This window comes from Ornithodoros turicata, chromosome 6 (assembly GCF_037126465.1).
Source record: "Ornithodoros turicata isolate Travis chromosome 6, ASM3712646v1, whole genome shotgun sequence".
Taxonomy (NCBI): Eukaryota; Metazoa; Arthropoda; class Arachnida; order Ixodida; family Argasidae; genus Ornithodoros; species Ornithodoros turicata.
In genome coordinates this window covers 43,999,939-44,021,916 of record NC_088206.1, presented here as the reverse complement: position 1 = coordinate 44,021,916, position 21,978 = coordinate 43,999,939, and the positions used below count along the sequence as shown (strand labels likewise).

At 45.0% G+C, this 21,978-nt stretch overlaps 1 protein-coding gene and 1 long non-coding RNA gene across 3 annotated transcripts; one reads left to right on the top strand and one right to left on the bottom strand.

Annotated features, from left to right (window-relative positions):
- Positions 1-887: 887 nt before the first annotated feature.
- Positions 888-21,052, top strand: LOC135397935 (uncharacterized). 2 transcript variants are annotated; one of them, XR_010423895.1, is made up of 3 exons: positions 888-955; positions 20,400-20,635; positions 20,688-21,052. It is a non-coding gene; the product is annotated as an uncharacterized LOC135397935 (long non-coding RNA). The 2 variants fall into 2 exon arrangements; XR_010423894.1 differs by lacking the exon at positions 888-955 and adding an exon at positions 18,749-19,028.
- On the bottom strand, positions 17,002-18,729 carry LOC135397934 (protein fork head-like). The gene has a single exon (XM_064629424.1). It carries the CDS (start codon positions 18,629-18,631, stop codon positions 17,516-17,518), a length of 1,116 nt encoding a protein of 371 aa, XP_064485494.1. The 5' UTR covers positions 18,632-18,729; the 3' UTR covers positions 17,002-17,515.
- Positions 21,053-21,978: the final 926 nt, after the last annotated feature.

The following is a 21,978-nucleotide window of genomic DNA, read 5'->3' as shown; positions in this document are numbered from 1 at the left end:
GAAGGAGGGCGTGAAGAGGTCCCGTAATATGTGAGGTTAGCCTCGCGTGATTGTGCTTCATAGCTATGCAGTCTTCTTCTCTCTCTATTATGTCGTTCTCGCTTCTGAAGGAAGTTATTTAAAGAAACAATGCGATGCGCTTTTGTGGGTATGCGCGATTTTTACGAAGAAAGCAAATAGGAATGCATTGTCAAGTACATTGCTATGTCAAACTGGAAAAGTGAATGGGCATGTAAATGACGCGTTCTTGAAATTATGGGCTACATATCTGAGTTACAAACATCCTTATCTGGCTTTTGATTCCTCCGTGAAAACTAAACTCGCGAAAACTGCTTCCCATGAATTATCTCGAGATTACCGACTCCCGTCACAGAGTGACGAGCGTGTGTATTGGAGCAGTCCAAGTCTGGGTTCGCTTGCCAAGTACTTCTGTAATCCGGCGAGTTTTACGGTGGAAATCTCTTTGCGATCATATAAGAAACCAGAAATCAGTTCCTGTGTAGTCCGTCTTTCCCCTCATTGTGTTCTTCGAACGTGTTCCAAAATATACTATGGAGAAAAACAACACGCACTGCGAGCGCCCCGTATACGTATTACTCCTTTCCAGTAGCTTAATCCGTAAGTGCAACACCTTGCAATACACCGGCGAGATAAACAAAATCACTATCTGAATCTCACAGTGGTTACGACCGCATTTCTGCAATTTTACGCAACCCACAGGTTAATAAACAGTTGAGCCATATGTGGGAAGTGCGTTGAGCCCTCGACGTATGTTTGCTGCGATTAGCATATCTGCTCTTCCGCCGTTTACACAAGGCGGCAAATATTGCCTCAGGCTGATATTTAGACTCGGGGCAAATATTTTTATCCGTCCATTATTGAAACACGTTCTCTGCTGCGGGCTTGGAGATCGACGGCGTCACCAGTTGAGGTCAATAGGATGACGCCGGACACGGTATGTTTCTCAGCAACCCAGCGTCTGACTCCTCGGGAATTACGCGAACAGTACCGAAAGCACTAGCGGAAAGTGACGTTTCCACATTCAAGCATAGCCTTGTGCGAAGTCTCATAATTACGAAGCCGATTAACGTAAAACGACGATAAAACCTGAGACAAGGAATTAATTTAATTAAATAATTTCAACCCATTAAATGGGTTGCTGACTTTGAGAACGTGTCGTGTTGTTATTTTCTGTTCCTTGTCTCCGATTTTATCGTCGTTGTACCAGCTCGCCTGCACCCTTGCACTTCTACCGATTAACGTGTTGTCCTCTCTGCGACACGAAGTACATAATTCTTTCGCTTCCTATGGGTTGCTACTTGCTATAACGTGTAGGGTTTAATACGCACATTCTATTTCCTTTCCATTTTTGCGTATATAAGACTCGACTTTAACCTCATTTTTGGTAGTCTTGTCGATTTGGTGGTGCCACCACATTGAGATATGTGCATTCGTTTTTTGTCTTTAGAGGCCACGCTCATTGCCTCATGTTCGAGCCTGTACTGTTCGGACATACTTTTCAGCTGTCGCTTACGGGTTAAGTAAACACCGTTCACTTCACCTCTTTGCAAGGTTTAACTCTCTGAATGGTAGCTTTCTTGGGATTTGGAAGGGGTCAGAAGTCAGAACACACATATTTTCCTGTGTCGCGAAAATGAGGTCTGGTGCGATGTCGTATAAAATATTTCTGAACACTGGTTTTGATGAACACACAAATTTTGATGAGTTTCAGGATTTGGGGGTGGGGTAGGGGGTCTCTCTTGTGTTGGAAAGGTCTGCGGGTTTTCGGGCGTAATTTACTTTGGTGACTCAAGTTCGTTATTTAGTTTAATAATTGACCCACTTCATTAATTAAAATGAAATTCATTACATCGATTTAATTACTTTTACCAAACCAAACTACCCCCCCCCCCCCTACCAGCAATGCCAAAACGTTACATAAAAATTTCGCCAACCATATAAACAATGGCAGAGACGTAAACCCTCCACGAAAATAAGAAGAAATACCTAAAGGGGGCGGAGAGTAGAAGGAAAGGAAGTAGAGAACAAAGTGGGAGTTCAACGGGTGAGGATCACCAGGGGAAAGGAGACGCACCCGCACGACAGTTGAACGAGAAGCCAAAAGCGTCTATCAATTTCTTCAGAGAAACAGTCCAGCGACGAAGTGGCATGCTGTATGTGGAGATGTAATAAAAGTAATATGTAAAGGTAGCTCCAGATATTCGGAAACATCGTTAAAAGTACCACAAAACGCTTAAAAAGTCTTCCTTCTGTCCTGAGGCAACTTCCTTCCTTAAAAAGTCCATGTTTGTTGACACCAGCACCCGTTAAGTCGGAACAAATTGCTACTTAAGAAAAGGAGAGACGTACATAAGGTAACTGTTATTCAAACGTCTAAACAAACTTGCTGAGTTTGTCACAGAAACGTCATCATCGGAGGCGCTAAGCTGTCAAAGTTAATGGGCGGCTCAGATAGAGCTGCTTCTCTCATTTCAGCCAGTCTCTAACACAGGTGGTCCCTGAACTGAATTATCGTTCCGTGTCGTATAAAACCCTATTTCCAACGCTATGCGCCCAAACGCGAGAGTGTTACAGCCAGGTAGCCAATTCGACTTCGTCGAAACTTACATCGCCGTTTTCTTCTTCGTCACATCACCAACACTATCACCGCATAGCAAGGTGCAAACGTGGCTTGCAGGATAGAGAGTCTGACGTCAGCAGAGGGATCACAAGTTGGATTATATAGGCGCGTATATAGAACGGACCGCACATTTGTGGATCCAACATGTAGTTGCCCGTGAGAACACGGCACAAGTTCCAGCAGCTAGTGTGGTATTTGACACATTTTTTTTTAGTTAACCTATCCTAAGACAACAAGGTACAGCGGTCTCGTGGCGAGTAATGTGTTACCAAGGCAGCGAAAAACGTATTCGCTGCATCTGTTTCTGGCTAGGCAGAAAATCGCCCTCGCTCAATTGTTCCAAGGCGATTGGACTTTGCCTGGCACAGTCAACCGGATGTGCTCTTTGCAAGTATACAGCCCACAGTGATAAGACAAGCATGGCTGGGGGAAATGGCGCCTGATAAGAAGGTTGGAATTTGTTTTTCAAAAACCGAAAGGATAAGTTCCACTCACTTGACCTTTGCAACGTGGAGCCACGTCCCTTATCGGCAGGATGGCGGCCGGCGCTGCCAAGTTGTCAGCCAGAATGGACCGTTATTAACCGTCCTAGCCAAAACGGCGAAACGGACGGAATAAATGAAGCTTCCATTTACGTGCCGGAGAAATTTTATGTATCCACGTTTAATGACTACAAAATGGCACGAACAGCAACCTGGAATTACTAAATGTTTCACATTTGAGCGAAGAAGCCTCGCATAACCGCATAAGGAAAAAAACATTTCTGCAGGTATCCAATGCATGTTCGAAAGCACACAACTTGGACCAAGAGCCTACATGACGTGCGACATGAATCCGACCTATACTACGCGTACGCGACATACATGGTTGTACTGTGCTGGACAAAGGTTTACGGAACACGCTCCGACGCATTCCTTCCTCAGAGTGACACCATAGCAGCGAATGGCACAATATGGACTTACAGACATGTGCCTAGGTAACCCAGCTGCGGATTTTTGGCACAAATGTTTAAAAATGCCGAAAAACACCCGTCGAATCAGTCCAGGAATAAATGCCGAACACGCGGAACCCCGGGCGAGAGCAGCCTTTAGGGCCGCCTCAGGCGTTCCGTTTGGTAGCTGCAATGGCGGTACGTGACTTTGATAGGGCTTTAGTATTGCGTACGCAACTAAATAGCAGGCGCACACTCCGCATGCGCAGGAAGTGACTTCGCCTGTTTGCAAGTCTGTGCAGTTACCATTCACTGCTAGCGCTTCACTCTGAGGAAGGAATGCGCTGAAGCGTGTTCCGTAAACTTTCGTCCGGCACTGTACATGGTCTTCGTGGAGTTTAACTGAATTAGTCGAGAACAACAACAACAACGACTATATGAATGACAATGGGGTGAGGTATTTCACCGCAGTAGGGAATTCGGTAATTATATGCGATCAGCTTCCTCAGTGGATGTGGGTTAATATATGAGTGTGAAGGGGAAGAAGCAGCGATCAGACATATATACACGTAACATCGCACATGGCACGTAAGGGAGGCACCGTAATTGTCTGGGTTAGCAATCCGTCCAGTCGACCACACGTGGTGCAGAACGATGAATCCTATTGCCGTGGCACAAGAGCCGCACTCTTGCAAATGTTATCATTGGGGCTCAAGGAACTCAAGCAGACCGATGAACGTCAAGAACTACTGAAATGATTGCAGACGTTGACGGAGCTGGTCAGGATTAGGACAATAGTAGAATGAGAAACATTTAATGCGAGATAATAACGCAAGAAAATCTATGAAGACTGGCAGCATTGTAATTGCCTGCCGGAGGTCAGTAAATAGCTATCGCGAAGGCTTATCTACACAGGCAAATGCAGAGTGTAGAATAGTATGGCAATACTTAAAATGTCAGAGTTGGCCTGTTGGTATAATGCATACCGCTAAAAGTGCTAAGAAAGATGATTTCATGACAGAAGTGGCGATAAATCTGGGAGGCGTTTTTGATTGCGGAGGGAGGTGGGAGGTGCGTCAACAATGCTTCTATTTGCTTGTCGAAAAAGAAAAGGGAACTTTTGAATGGTTTTAAGGAAGGCGTTGCGCCTCATCAATAAACATGCGTTGATATAGTGCGCTATCTATGTGTGTGTCGTCTTCTGTGTTTTCTTAGCGGTTTTAGTGGTATGACAATACATTGTTACACTTACTGTGCACTTAGTCGACATGCGTTGTATACTGCCTCACTTGTTTCGCGCGTTTATAGCTATTTTCCTTTTCCCTGCTTTCGCAGTTGTCCCTTTCTTCGTTCTTTCTCGCAAGCTCATCTCCTACATCTTTCGTTATATGGTCATACGTATTAGTACCTGATGAAGTGCATACTGCAAGGAAGCTCATCACCTTCCTTCATCATCATCCCCAGTGCCCCAGCCCCAGAGCAGTAGAAACAAGCCTATACACCTGTCGCGAGTAGTGCTTTGTCGCTTGTCAATAATGGATCTCATGTACGGGTCGTCGAGAACCATAGGTTATTCTAACAGGTTCGTTAAAGAGTATTTACTATTCTTTGTAACTCCGGGTAATATGTGCCCGTCTTCCTTCTTATTCACTTTTCATTCGATACCCTACACATCAGAGGGATGGGCAGACAAAGGTGTCACAGCAACAGTTTGGTATTACGTAACGGCTGTTATCGCTTCCGGTAGCATTGCACACAGAAGGCGTTTCTCAGGTCACGTCTTGGGAACGCTCGCGTACAATATGCGTGACTTGACGTTTCAAGAAGGTACCAGTCAGGCTACGATAAATATGTGTCAGTTCTTATTGCCCTTGCTGAGGGCCGGATCTGATATTTTGGCTGCAAAACACCATATAGAACAAGCTATGCAGGTTTCTTTCGATGTATATAGGACGACGTATACGCGAGATCGCGGCCCTCGTTTCATGGTATAGACAGCACGTTTTCGCTATAGATACTTTTACGCCATAGCTGCATAGTTAGTAAATAAATTGTAGTTTCTAATTGAAGTACATTACTCGTTACTCCATGTGAGAGGACGCGTCGCTTAAACAATTACTTGAGGAGTAAAGCGCAGCATTGTCGGGTCTTTCCTTTTTCCACTTCAGTTCAATGCAGTTTCTATGTATACGAGTAAGAATATTGCAAATTTCTCGCTGTTAGCCTCGGTATCGTGAAGCGGCGCTTTATTTTTGGCATCCAATAACAAACTATTGAGAGGACATCGTTGCTTAGCGCTGTTTTAAAACTCGACATCGTGCTATGCACATCCGCCCTCTTTGTACAATCTTTGGGGTAACAGCGCACCTGCTTCAGGTGCCGGATAGAACACCTCGGCGTACAAACGAAGCTCAAACAGTAAGCAAACAACACGATACGAAGAGCAGAACACAATGAACACTTACAATATCGCCTGATTAACCGTAAGCGTATACAACGTGAAAAGTCTACAGTTTACTTGACGTCCGCTGTAAACAAACAGTGTTTTAAGAAATTCGCGAGGAATGTAGAGAGAAATGAAAATCCACATGGGGCAGCTGGTTGTAAAAGCTTACTGGTGCCGACATGCCGACTCCATGCTCCTAGAGCATTGTGTTGTCTACACGCAATGGCGCGAGCCAAAAGCCCCTATAGTCGTGTTCAACTTAAGAAGGATAAGAAATCTAGTCCGTCAACTGCATATGCCGTTGGAGATAAGGGGACGCAATAGCGCGCCAGGAGAAATACTGCAGCGCCACCACGCAGCGAAGTGTCATGTGGCCAGTCTTAACAGCCAATACTGAAGCAGAGTGAGCATAATGGACATTATCTCGCGGACGAGCAAGCGTGGCCTCTCTGTGTCCAGCCATCCTATCTGTGGCGCAGTAATATTTTGAGAGGTGACGGACTAGATTTCTTTAATTGAACACGACTATAGCAGACAACAAGAAAGACACCCTGAAGGATATTGTGCATCCCAGAGGTACGTTCTTTGAGGCATGGGAGCCCAGTATCTACATAGCACGATTCGTTCGTGAAAGGGGACTAGTTGGGAGACTTCTATACGATATGTGCTTAGGCCGGAACCAGGTCAGTCACCGACAGACCCTAATCGTTTCATCTTCTGTCATCATCTCACGTTCCAGCTGTAACGTCAATGATGCTCACAATTGTGAGGCCAGCAACGGCAAGCTGTTTATACAGTCACCAACACCACACTGAAGCCGATTCAATCCAAACTATTTTAAAGTGGTTTGTTTATAGCGATGCAGTTATAATGCTAAATGTACGAACCCCGTATAGGCAGAACAACGCAAATGGCAGTATTGCGAAGAACAGGTGAGACGCTACTCGGTAGACGGCGAATGACACAGCGGACCGCGCTGCACTGCAATCCCTCCCGCTTCAGTGTTGTGCGTCACGTCGCCGTCTGGGGAGCTAGTTAACTGACGCGCTCGGTCGGGTTCGAACTCTTAGCCTTAAGTACTCAAGAGCTCACATGTTACGAACTTGTATCGATAGATACCACAGCGCAAAACGTCTGCAGCATTTCATGCTACAAACTTTATAGATTTTCCATACTTTGAGTATTACGCAGCTTACGGACTCTCGAAAAAGGGCCCTCACTTGAACGGTTTGTAACGCTTTGACGTTAGTGGAAAACGTGGCTGATTTACCGTCACTCGAACTTGTGCCACAAAAGGAAAAGTAGGGAAGGTTCAGCCTTTTTCGAGAGTGGTTCCCCCCTAAGTCGCACTTTTTACTCTGAAGGAATGACGTGTTAACCACAACAAAAATTTCGTATTTGTTATTTCACTTGTGTTGTAGTTTACGTCAGTCTGATTCATCCACCCTGCACAAGATAGGCAAGAACATATGGTAAGCAAGGAGGCAACCGACCGCAATGAAAGATAAAGCGCGACGAAATAAGTTGCAGAAAAAGAAAATTTCGAACATCAAGTGGATGTGTAGTCACATGCTTGACGAGCCGAGTCGTTGCAGCGTGCTGCAGTGTGCGCCGCAATTATATACAAGGGTGTTCAAGTCAAACCGGGACTTTTTTTTTTTTTCATTTACATTTTTCATTTTTCGCAAAAGTAAAATGAACTTACAGGCGAGAAATTAGTTTTATTTTTCGATATAATCTCAAGCTGCACTAATGCACTTGTCCCAGCGTTTCACGAGGGCTTGGATGCCAACAGTGTAGAAATCCTTACCGGCGCGTAGCAGCCATGATCGGACCGCATTTTTGACGTCGTCGTCGACGCTGAAGTGGCGGCCCCCAAGGAACGCCTTCAGTGGCAGGAAGAGATGCAAATCGCTGGGAGCGAGGTCTGTACTGTAAGGGGGATGTGGCAGCAACTCCCAGCCAAGTTCCTGTAAGGTGCGTGTCGTGAGATGCGCGGTATGCGGACGTGCATTGTCCTGTAGGAGGAGGACTCCTTTGGTGATGAGGCCCGGCCGCTTTTGCTTCAGCGCCTTATGCACATCCCTGAGAACCTGGCAGTAATATGCACTATTGATGGTGGTACCACTGGGCAGAAAATCAACTTGAACAACGCCAGCGTTGTCCCACAAAACCGTGGCCACGACCTTACCCGCAGACGGGGTGCTTCGGAACTTCTTGGGAGCTGGCGAGCCCGGATGCTTCCACTGTTTTAATGCGCGTTTAGACATGTGATGATCCGATCAAGGAAGGGGTGTCCTTCAGTGTCGAAATGGTACCTTAGCTCTTGGGAGATTTCCAGCCTTCTCTGCCGGTCAAACACGGAGAGGTGCCTCGGGACCCAACGGGCACTAACTTTCCGAAACTGGAGGTCTTCATGAATGATAGTGTTCAACATTACCACAGAAAGGTCCGTCTTTGGAGCCAGTTCGAGACATGTTATCCGTCGGTCCTTGAGGATCAGGCGCTCCACAAGTTGGATGTTCTCAGGAACTCTGACACTAGGCTCTGAGCTGCCCCAGCCGGGATCGTCCTGCACTGATCTACGGCCGTCTCGGAACCGTTTGCACCATTCAAACGCTTTGCTGCGGCTAAGTGTATCGTGGCCATACTCAGCCTGAAGTCTTCTATGAATTTCAGATGACTTTACGCCTTCATTCACGAGAAACTTCATGACAATGTTCGCGCTCATCTCGTTGTTTGCCATCTTGTCCAGCACGTGTCTTCTGTTTTGCACAAACTTTGGACCACCACGTGGTGAACGCGAAGGCCTGTCGCGTGTGAAAATGACGAAAAAGAAGTAGCGCGAGCCATTTGTACACTCAGGAGACATAAAGTCCCGGTTTGACTTGAACACCCCTCGTATATATATGTATATATATATGTTTGCAATTCAAGCGTGACACAATCCCAGCTGTGGACGGCCGTTTCGAGCTTGTTGGCTCTCATCCGCACAGCGTATAGAGATGTGACACGCTTTGGGTCGACACAAATCTGGGATTGTGGCACGCTTGAATTGTAAACATGTGCCTCTCGTGCAGCCATGGAAAATTCGCTTATTTATATCTATATATATATACAATATATAAAGAGAGGAAAAAGCCATTTAAAGCCAGTTCATTTTTTAATGGCTTTTTCCTCTCTTTATAATTCACTGGCTTGCACTGTGGCATTGAGGAGTGCTCAGTCACCCTCCCAGGTGTATATCGCTCGCTCAGTGACCCCTGGTTTGCCAATCCCGAACGACGCGCAGCTGCCCAGGGCTGACGAGCTGCAAACACGGCGAAACACGTGTCCTCTGGTGCTGTCGCATCGTTCCATGAGTATATATATATATATATATATATATATAAAAGTGAAATAATAAGACTTGGACTACAGATTACAGGAACGTTAACAAAAACTAATTTATTTAATGGGCAATTTAACACATAGATTAAAAAAAAGAATGGTCGACGTTTCGACAGTGGCACTGTCTTCGTCAGGACAAAAAAAAGTTTTTTTTAATCTATGTGTTAAATTGCCCATTAAATAAATTAGTTTTTGTTAACGTTCCTGTAATCTGTAGTCCAAGTCTTATTATTTCACTTTTATTCAACTTCGTAGCCGTCTGATATATTAACCTATTTGTTCTATATATATATATATATATATATATATATATATATATATATATATGTGCACGTTTGTAAGTCAAACGTCGCCATGCCAGTACTGACATTGTAAACATATGCTATACGTGCAGCCAAAGAGCTCCTGCTAATTTTTCCCCTTATATATGTATATATATATAGATACTCATGGAACGATGCGACAGCACCAGAGGACACGTGTTTCGCCGTGTTTGTGGCTCGTCAGCTCTGGGTAGCTGCGCATCGTTCGGAATCGGCAAGCCAGGGGTCACTCAGCGAGCGATATACACCGGGGAGTGTGACTGAGCACTCCTCAATGCCAGAGTGCAAGCCAGTGAATTATATTTCATTATATTTCATATATATATATATATAGTTGAAATAAATGGGAGACAGAAGACGAAAGTAGGGGAAGTAACAAAAAAGGGGTGTATTAAAAAACCGCCGTAACGTAGACATCCTCCCTAACTTTTATAATTTTGAAGTTTTAATAAACCCCTTTTTTGTTACTTCCCCTACTTTCATCTTCTGTCTCCCATTTATTTCAACTATAATTACGTAGCCGTCCGATCCAACTTAACCTTTTCAAGATATATATATATACAAAGGAAAAATAGCCGGAGCTCTGTGGCTGCACGTTGAGCATATGTTTATAATTTGATCGTGCACTCCCAGCCGAGGACAGCTGTTTCGCTCTACTTGGAGCTCGTCAGCCCGGCGCACGGAAGTGACACGATCTTGGGTTGGCGCAAACAGTGTTCAAGTGTTCAATGTTGTGCAATATTCAGGACGTGCAAAAATTTCGAACAAGAATTTGCACCTTGAAATCTGTTCTAAAGTGATTCCCCAATCGTCATTCTCTCATCATCATAGCAGTACGACAGTGTACCGCCACAACGGCGGTGAATCGTCCACTTCAACCTCTTCATGATAGCTTCTTGGCGAGGCATCAATGTTCCACGGTGACGGCGTCACCATGGAGGCTGCAGTGCCAGCCAGCAAGTACATATACAAAGGAAAAATAGCCGGAGCTCTGTGGCTGCACGTTGAGCATAATTTGATCGTGCACTCCCAGCCGAGGACAGCTGTTTCGCTTTACTTGGAGCTCGTCAGCCCGGCGCACGGAAGTGACACGGTCTTGGGTTGGCGCAAACAGTGTTCAAGTGTTCAATGTTGTGCAATATTCAGGACGCGCAAAAATTTCGAACAAGAATTTGCACCTTGAAATCTGTTCTAAAAGTGATTCCCCAATCGTCATTCTCTCATCATCATAGCAGTACGACAGTGTACCGCCACAACGGCGGTGAATCGTCCACTTCAACCTCTTCATGATAGCATCTTGGCGAGGCATCAATGTTCCACGGTGACGGCGTCACCATGGAGGCTGCAGTGCCAGCCAGCAAGTACATATACAAAGGAAAAACAGCCGGAGCTCTGTGGCTGCACGTTGAGCATAATTTGATCGTGCACCCCCAGCCGAGGACAGCTGTTTCGCTTTACTTGGAGCTCGTCAGCCCGGCGCACGGAAGTGACACGATCTTGGGTTGGCGCAAACAGTGTTCAAGTGTTCAATGTTGTGCAATATTCAGGACGCGCAAAAATTTCGAACAAGAATTTGCACCTTGAAATCTGCTCTAAAAGTGATTCCCCAATCGGCATTCTCTCATCATCATAGCAGTACGACAGTGTACCTCCACAACGGCGGTGAATCGTCCACCTCAACCTCATCATCATTCAATGTATGCGCGTGTGTGTGTGTGCGTTGAAATCTGCTTTTACTTTTTTGTAAATTTCCGCGGCAAACCCGGAAGTCGTGGATAAATATGCAATGTACAAATGCATGGAGCCGCAACTCGAGCAAAGACAATGTTGACAAAAGATCTCCGCGCTTTTCCGTGCCTCGGCAAAATCGTTTGAACGTCCATTATGGAACATGTGCGGATCAACAATGAACAAGTTACATCGCTGCTTCTTGGCGTAAACGCGTTGTTTTCATCGCGTGCAGCTTATTTCTACTCTTGAGGAGATCCTTCTTCGACGAGCTCCGAAAGACGCCGCACGCATCTTGCTGGTGTGGCTCGTGAATAAACTGCAAAAAGGACATCATCCGTCCAAATTACCGCCCAGGTTTAATTGTGTAGAGCGTGGTGATGGACTGCATGCGCGTCAGTTTGCACAATAGTAGTAATTCGAAAGGTTCCGCTCTTCGTAGTATCTTCTGTATGACTTGTTCTTTCAAGCCATTCATTGGCCTCGGATGAAAGAAGTCGTCAACAGCCATCAACAATGGGCTGCCCGATTGACCGCTCAGACGGCGCGTGAATGATTGACGTTTGCCACGGGCTAAATTGGTTTACAACGATTGTTCCTGTCTTCGAAGATTACAAAGTCGTTGCGCTCTAAAAAGACCCTCATTGTTCTCCAACTTCCACGCCGGGGGAGAAATTGTTAGTTACTTATAGCTGCGAGTTACGTGTCAGGTTAGAAACCCTGGGGTCATTATAACTGGAAGGTTACAATATATGTGTGCACACATTGAGAGGCTATACCTTGTTTTTGTGAATGCCAAAGAGTAGAGAGTCCGCTGTGGAGGTTTATGTGTCCGTCTGAATGCGCTTTCCAGGATGATTTTCTCTAGCATTTGCCTTCACTACTTTTGCTTCGGTTACTAATATTAGCTTTTGCTAACTTAGCACCTTCAGGGAAAAATGAGTGTGACAGAGAGAACATAAGCAACAAGTCGTTATTTTTCCATCTGATTAAGTTATCGTAAATGTTTATCTATCTTTCCCGAAGTACCAAGTCGCGCGCAAACCGCGACGTGAACCTCCTTCAAACAGTGGCTGTAACGACACTGTACGTACAAATGCCGTGCAATATGACGATGATGCAAATACAGTTTCAGAAACCGCTTGCATCTTCTTTCGCTGTAGCGGTATTCATGGCTGTATAGCTCTCTCACATCCGAAGAAGCAGACTTTTCACAAGTATATTACAAGTACATTATGATATCATGACTATTCGGAATCAACCGTGTGGCTTGGCAATGTCTCTTTTCTTTTTGAAAGCTTTCGCGACTGCATGGACAACCGAAGAGCTTGAAAGGTGGAAGGAAAGGAGTCGAAGCACAACACGTATTTATTTTACCCTCAGGGGTTAAGTCTTAGTATATTTGCTCTAACCTATCCTATGACTCGTTTATATGGATATGATATTATATGGATATAATATGGATGAGCAGACTACAGAATTGAGTTTTCCATCCAATTGCGATTAGAGAATACCCCGGCCTCTCTCTCTTTTTTATTCTTTTTTATTTTTTATTTTCTCTCGACGGTTTGACACGTATGGTTATCGTCTGGGGATGTGATAAAGAATAAAAAAAAAGGGGGGATATGTTTATTAAGAAAAAAGAAAGGAAAGAAGAACAGGGGGATATAATGGGGATCGTCTGGTACTCGAGTATGGTAGCCAAATTGAGCTGTTGCTCAGCGTGGAGTGGGACATTTTTGCAATAAAGTGGGACAAAGTTACGGAAACAAACTCTGTACAACAGCTATACTGCTCATGTGCAACTTATGGATGCTCACTTGTAGAATTTTGAATAAAAATTGCTCGACTCGAGATCATGCTTTTCCAATTGGGAAAGTAGCTATGGAGTGCAGCTGCAACTCAACTAACTACTGTTTGTGCAGAGTAACTGTAACTGTATCCTACAGCTACTTTTCAAAGCAACGTTTTCCAAGTCTGGAGAAACAAATCTATAGAGGACAGTATACGTATACCCGCACAACAAAAACAGATATATTAATGATGATAAATGGACACAACTAATGGGCACAAGAACTAATTATGTTGGTCAATATACATACTGCGAAGAGGATGATGATGATGACAGATAGAAGAAAAAATGGGAAATAGGAGGAAATGTGCGGCCAAGCAAAGCGTTTATGTATGCAGGAGTAAATGACAGAATTATAGCGTGAAAGAATGAGCGTGAATTTCTTCCTCCTCTCCCTCTTCGTAACAATACTGAATGAACACCTGTCAGGGTCTCCCCTAACAGTCCCGCTTGTAAATATGCGTATAAGTATGAAAATGTTTAAAAATAAAGTTGACAGTTTGGCGCGACGCAAGCGCACAAACGTTTCCAGCGTGCCTTTTATCCCGAAAAAGCGTCCCCTCCATTCCCTCCGCTAAATTTGGGTATATGCTATTTCAGTGCAAGCACATGTATCATCAATGCATTCACTACATGGGTCTATTTTTCACTTGTACTCTAAAAACAAACAGGCTCAACAGCAGCCATATAACGATACCGTTTATGAGAAGAGGCCTGGATTACATTCCGTGACATTTTACGTGTACGCAAAAGTGTCACGCTGTTTTTGCCTCCCGCTTTCACAGGATCAGAGGTCCCTGGCGATTGGCTCTGAGCTGATATAAATGGGTCTCTTTATCCTATAGTTTCAGCGTGGCTACAGTCGAGACGCACGAGTGACACCATCGCGTATATAAAGAAAATCGAAGACGTGTCGGACAAGACTTCGTTAGAGGGTGATTATCCCCTGAGATCCTATAGCGTGGCTTTTCTAGTGGATTATCTCGCTTCAGTATATTCCATTTCTGTTGAGTCTTGGGGTACGTCTCAGAATCTGCACGTGACAACTGAAACCGCTGTGAGAACATTGTCTATGTTTTGCTGATCGGCGTAACATGGTACACACCAGAAATACGAGCGAAGTGATGTGGCATGCGTCGATGCACCGAAAAAGGCAACCAGATGCTACCTGACTTGGGCAGAAACATGCTGTCGGAATTTGCCGAGAAGCGATACGGCACGAAGGTTTTGTGCAACTTCGGAGATCACTCACGAGCGTTGTTGTGTTGTTGTGTAACGAGCGTTGTTGTGTCACGAGGTTATGTGCGTCGTGTTTTTCACGTGCTAGAAACTTGTATTGCACCGTGAAATTCGCGACTGAACGAGAACAGTAAAGACAGGCCGCATCTAAACTGTTCACAGAAATGGGGACTGACTGCACTTCAAACTTTTGGCATTATACGTAAACTCGTCGTTACTTCCATACTAAAAGTTACGCTCTACGCTCCATCGTGTGAACGTTGTCGTTCCCGACGTCATCAAATGTACGATAGAAACGCGTTGAAGACGTATTGGGAGAGCTCGTTCTAAAAATGACAGTTGTTCGACATTATACCTTCACGAGGTAACAACTCTGTTTGCATAGACCGTCTTGCATTCCACTATTCTCTCTTCTATTTTGCTTTTGTATTTTGCATTCGTGACTACAAATCCCACCGTATTATTACGCTCCTTCTACTTCACAAAACTATGCCGGGGTCGTGCAATTGCTTCAAATTGAGATCCACTGCAGTCTCATGGAAAGATGTGACGCCACGGAAAGTTTATGAGTAACATCTTGTTTCGAGGAGTTCCGAGTATTTATATACTTTAAGATCTGACATTCGTGTCGGTAAACTCAAACGGTAAAACGCATAAAAGGAAAAAAACAATCAAAACAGGATGCAGAATTTCCCCAATGGACTCCTAAGTCCCAAAGTAGTACCCCTAAGGCACCCGGAGACATCTTCCGATTAAGGTAACGTTCATATTTTCGCTCGTAAGCATGAAAATGTCACTTGTATTGAGTAATATTTTATGGCAAAGTACACTTATACTTTTTCACTTTTATATCGACGTTACAGAGTTAGTTCATGTGTGGATACGAACTTTAGCACAAAATACTAAAAGTTTCGCACCTTTCATTGTTGGCCTTCGGGACGCAAGTATTTAATTTTTTTTAAATTTTGTTCAGTGCACGAACAGACACACACACACACATAAAGAGATGATGATGAGAGGGAGCTGATGCCAGCCAGCAGGCTGAGCGAACAAAACGATTTCTATGATATGTGTAACGTTTTTCTCAACCGTGTTTTTCACGGAACCAAAACGAACCCATTGGAACCAACGGGCCTCGGCTGCCCTAAGGTGCTATTTTTGAGGCAGACAGACGAGAAAAACCATAGTGTGAAATGGGCGAAGAAGTATTTCAATATGCATTTCCATCGAACCGCAGGGTCGCAACGGTAACAGGAAAAGAGCGAAACTTTCGTTGTTTTTCTACACCTGGTTTCAAATTACCCATCTTTCTCGCAAGACTGACAAAACAGCACCATATTCATGCCACGCCTCATGTATACCCGAGATTGTAGCCTGCTGATACCATTAATCATTAAGGCCGTGATACTAGATGCCGGATTGCTGGTGAAGATGTGCGGGGACAGTTAACGCGTTGAATGGTCATATCGTTTCTGGTAGAACTGTGTTGGTATATCTGCCATTTTGTAAAACAAAATTTTAGCGAGCAACTTTTCGTTCGCGTATGTAAAAAGTATTCGACATTCCGCTGACAGAGTACCCGACCGTTTCAGAACATCCACACACGTTACTGCCACTAAACGGCGTATTAAAGTAGTAACTTTTTACGTCCTCCTTCTTCCCAGCACACGACAACAATAATAATAAAGGGTAGAAAGAAGGAGCTTTCGTGGAACGAAAAGAAAAGAAGCGCGTGCTGCAGCATTACCTGCGAGGCTCCCCGCCAGCAAAGCCGCTAGGATGTCCTCGCTTTTGTTAGAGGGAAGTGGCGGCTAGGAGTGAGCGACGCGCACGTGGATCCCCGTTATGGTGTTTGGACGCTTTTACAAAGAAAATCTGTCTGAGGGGGGGGGGGGGGTTGCTGAGCTGTAGGAAGCATTTGAAAACGTAGACACAGTTCCATTTGTCGTTGTAACCTGGCGTCCCTTCCCTCTTTCGTTGTTTGTGGGGAACACCTGAGATGACGTATTTTTTGTTCTAGGTTTGTTTCTTTTACTAACACTGGAAAAAAATTACAAGGCCCGATGCTTTTCTAACTTAGACGGTACTTTATCGGATACGCACGGAGCCATGACGAGTGATCGCGGACTACTGATACTATAAGCAATTTCAAGAAACTCCAAACTTTGTCTGTGAACGCACGCGACATTATAGACCATCATATCGTTTACCCGGGAGGGACTCAGTCGTAATCGCCGATTATGTATCGGATTTGGTATAAAATACGTCCTGGTAGCGATTCAGAAACTGCGTGTGTGCAGTCACAAATTCTACTGCATATACAGCGGCCAACTACGTTAGCTGGAAAGCATCCCAAATACTCGAATTTATTTTTAAAAAAGCCGAAGGAAAACCATCAGTTACTCTAAACGCGTGCAAAGAGGAAGACATAAGAAATGAGGAATTGCTCCGTTTTCGCTGTGAACCATTTTATTATACCTCGTTTTAAAACTTGAAGGTGCCAAATGACCACCAAATCAAGCTTTCAGTTTGTACAGCTTATATATACATAGAAACGTCGTGTGTACTCAACGTGTTGTTAAACCAATATTTGCGTCAGAGCGAAAAAGTCAGGTAATTAAGGCTTACCTGAGTCACTCGCTGCTTTTCCCGGGCAACATGCAAAGCCTTCCGGAACAACACATCATGGACATTAGACTCGTTTCGACATGCGTTTACGATTTAAAGTCGACAGCTTGTAAAAATAAATAGCGCCCATATGTGTAGGTCCATGCCAATGGGCGGAACACGTATAGCGTTCTGTACAAGCATATTGTCCATTGGCTAAATGCTCTTTGAATCACTCAACACAGTAACTATGTACAGGATGACTTGTTCTCAACACATCGGACGGTTTACGGCGCTTCAAGAACTTCCCTGAGAGTTGTCCGCCTAACACTGCAATGTCTTTGATGTGTTCTTCCTCTCAGAGACTGGGCGTGGCAGATTGATACATGGAGTAGAGCGACGGGTGGTAATAACCGGAAGAGTCGTTGGGAAGAGGACCTGCAAGCGACGGAGACAGTGGGTTGTAACTTCCGTACTGAGACATTTCGTACAACTTGAGGTCCGCTTTACTCTCGTTGGCAATGATGTTGTTGATGGAAAACGGGTGATTGGAGGCATTGTAGTGCGGGTCCACTTTGAGTAGTGATTCATGTAGTGCGTGGTGCGGGCCTCCTGGAACCATGCCTGGCGAACAACAATTATTGGGATCACCAGTGTGGTATCCGGTCATGCCTCCCATGCCCGCGGGAGTGGAACCAGGAGGGAGTCCCTGATGTTGCTGTGGCATCATATGTACTGGACTGTCCACCATTTTGTTGGCCTTGGGCTGGTGCTGCTTATGCGCTTGTCGTACCGCCTCCCGTTTCTCACACTTGAACCTCTTTTGTCTTCGAAGGTAGCAACCATTTTCAAACATGTTTCCCGAATCCGGGTGCAGCGTCCAGAAAGAACCCTTTCCAGGCTTGTCCGGCGTCCGCGGGACCTTCACGAAGCAGTCGTTGAAGCTGAGCGAGTGTCGAATAGAGTTCTGCCATCGCTGCTGGTTCTGTCGGTAGTAGGGGAACAGATCCATGATGAACTGATAGATCTCACTGAGTGTCAGCATCTTGCTCGGACTGTTCTGAATGGCCATTGTGATGAGGGAAATGTAAGAGTAAGGAGGTTTCGCGTGTGTGTACGATCTCCTGTACGCCTTCGTATCCGTTCTGGCACGCTGCAGAGCACTACTCGGAGAATCTGGTGCAGCTGGCGGGGGTCCAGAGAGGAATTCCCGGCCACTGATGATTCCAGCAGATGGCATACCTTGGTTGAGAGAGTTCATGGAGCCCAGTGGAGCAACGGTGGGCGACATACAGGCAGAGCTCGTGGCCATCCCGGTGTTGGCCCCAAAAGATTGCTGTCCGTATCCCATGTTCATGGCAGCCATGTTGTAACCATTGTTGTTAAGTGGCTGCATGCTGGATGCTTGGCTCATGGCGCAGCTGGACGTATCCTGGTATGCCTTATGGTGACTCAGCATGGTGGTAGCCGTCATCACGTGCGAAACACACACGCGCGAACCAGCGACTAAGGCCGAAAGCTGCGAGAGCGTAAAGTAAATACGGACGCTCAGACGGGTCTCCACACAACTGGAGACGCCTCCCGCCATTGTGGGCTGCCCTCGCAAACCGCCTCCTATCAGACACGCCCTGAGAGAGACGTCACGGAGCTGTTGCCCAATCAGCCGGGAAACGAACACCGCTCCGACACGCCTTCCATCTTGCCTCCGCCATGATGTGGACCGCGGGATTTTCGACTTTTTTTCTTTGCCCGTCTGGAATGCTGATGCGTTGACATACGGACAAAAAGGGGAAGAATAGGCGGATGCAAACAGATTTCCAACTGTTGGTTACTTGTTGCTCGCAGGAATGGGCTATTAATACGGATCTCATGTAAGCATTTGGGCAGACTGTTTGAACAATAGGGGACGTCGTGTTCGTCGTTATGAAGGTGTCTCTGTACCGCGAAGGTTGGATCAGGAGCAAGCTGTTCTTCCAGTTTGTTACGACTATCGAATCTCCGCTGTTTACAAGACCCTTTGATCGATGAAACCGTGATATATTTTCTTTTATCACACAGCGCAGTATTTTGATCCTCAAATGTGAAATTGTGAGGGGCTCAGGTTGTAAACACAGCGGTCTTCAGAACTGCATGAATATAACCGGACATGAGCCTGTGGTTTCTATAACGTCAGTTAGCATACACTACAACGAGGGGGAGGGTGAATATATTTATTAGAAGAAAAGGAAAAAAAGGGAAAACGTCAGCCAAATGGAGTGTCGGCTTTCTATTCCGCAAGTAAATAATCAGAAAATAAATAAAAGATTAAAACAAAAAGGATGAAAGAGATGAAGGGGAAAAAAAGGCAAAACAAAACTACAGCAGGTTGGCTACATAAAGCACGCTATGGTCAACGAAAGAGAAAGAGAGATGCACTCTTAAAAATGGGGTGGGGGGGGGAGGGGGCGGTAGTATGTCTTAATCGGCTCGCCGTTGTTGGCCACACAGAAGTGAATTTCACCACAGTGCACGCTCCTAGCCAACAATCTTCTGAGTGACATCGTTCTTCCCACTTATTTCCTGAAAACGGGGGGTGTACGCCATTTTTGTGGCATTATATGCAGTTCACAATTGCCACAAAAATGGCGTACGCCCCCGTTTTCATTAAACCAAGGGAGAGAACGTTCTCATTCGGGACCGTATCGATCTCTCTTGTTTTTGTTTTCTTTATGTGTTTTGCGTTGACTGCAAAAAATCAACGGGTCACGGTTTGTTATATAGCATGGCCTGTTTTACACGTGTATTATATACTTGCTTGCATTTGTTTTTGACGGTACTTCAGTCTTTTTGTCTGACTAAAATATGTTAGAAAGCAACAGTGAGGTTGAAACACACAAACGGACGAACACAACACAAGCCTCAAGTTGCCTAAGAACACGAACAATTGAACAATTCAATTTTTCAAAAATATTTCTCACACGTCTTATTCCTGTTTGACCATTGACACCCGTTAACGTTGCTGGTGCTGCAACTGAGAAGATTGCTCTCGCAGAGTCATTCTGCAATAGCACAGCAAAACAAGGTGATGCATATGGCATTCATCAATTTTACATAGTGTCATTTGAATGATGGTATGTGCTATACCTCATTGATAAGGATCTGACGTAGTTTTGCTGTGGGATTGTTGTGGAAATGTAGATGCCAGTATGTGCAATACCGCTAGTAGCTTGAATGCTTTCTAAAATTCCCTTGTTCTTCTGCAGGTGGAAGTCAGTGTGCCAGCAGACCAGTGGCTGGCGAACAAGAGGGAGTCGTTATTATACGGACCACTATAGGAGTCCGCTTCTCTCCGTGGCAGCATCACTGGTGCTCTCTGTTAACGCTTTCTAAAAGTTTACACTACAAATGTGGTGATGGATCGTACTGTGACTTCAAAAGATTGGAAGCAGTTGGCTGTAAATGCCTCCTCACACTTGGATAGCTGTCTCTGAATGTTGATGTATAGATTACACTCATTGGAGGGACAGTTCATGATCTCATGAAATTTTCAGATGGCTTCGACAAGCTGATCACAGTGACAGAGAACCGAAACTCAGAAGGAGTCGAACCGATGCATTGCAGAAAGGGCATGAAATAAGTGCACCGCAATGGTTATTTCCATCTGATTTCAAGTGCCACTCCAACAACAACAACAACAATAAATGAAGTGATGATGACATGGGATGTTTCCCCGTGGTAGCCACAGGACACTACCCCACTGCCACTCCAGATTAAATGCTGTCTCCCAAATATGAAGCCCTACGTACAGTAATTTCTTATCTTTCATTTCTGCAAAATATTATGTTATCCTGCTAAGAGGAAGTTACGTAAACCACTGCATACTCAATACTTGCCATTAAGTAATATGCATAAAGCATTGGAGGAAGCCAGGTGGTTCTTTCGTATGCTTCCTTATATTATAGTTCTCAAATTTCGTAATAATATTAATTTTGAAAAGTTCATTTTGAAATTTGAGAACTATGATACAAAGAAGCATGAGAAAGAACCATCTGGCTTCCTGGAATGGGTTATGCATATTACTAAATGACAAGTTTTGAGTATGCAGTGGTGGTTTAGATACATATAGTCTATTTCATTGCTGAGCAAGGATCTGGAATGCCTGCAGTGAAAAATAAAGGACAAGGCTTTCTTTGGTGCAAATGTTTCAGCACATATTATTTGCTATGGCACAAATACACTTCCAAATGTATGTAGTGCAACCCTTCAACAGCGTTCATGTCCGATCTTTTCTGGGGCTACACATAGGGGACCCATGGACAAAGGCGTTTCTATGGGGAAGGGGGGGGGGCGAGAGGGGCAGCCGCTCCGGGCGCCCTGGGCAGAGCGGGCGCCAGGCGGCAGGTTCCGAGAGCTAGGTTGGACAGTAAAACGAGAATCAAGAGAATTTTGAGCTCGGAACTGCAATTTTTCTCATTCTTGTTTCCGGAGCGTCTAATTGGAAGTCGGGGGGGGGGGGGGCGCTTCGCGTAATTTTGCCCCAGGTGGAAGCTCGCCTCGCGACGGCTCTGCCCATGGAGCTTACGGTTTCAGGCTCTGTATGCTTTCTGCTCACGCAACTCCTATGGGACGCTTTTCTCATAAGTTCTACATGCAGTAATCTTGAAAATGGGTCATATATGAGCTAGTATAGGGGATTTTTCAAAACGACTATGATTGTGCTTGTTAACTACCACGTGTCTGCTGCAAAAATATAAACTGCATGTGGTTCCATCCAACAGTATTCCATAATGAAAGGCACTGAAAGGTCAGTAAAACCGATATGAAAAGTCAATCTACCGAGCT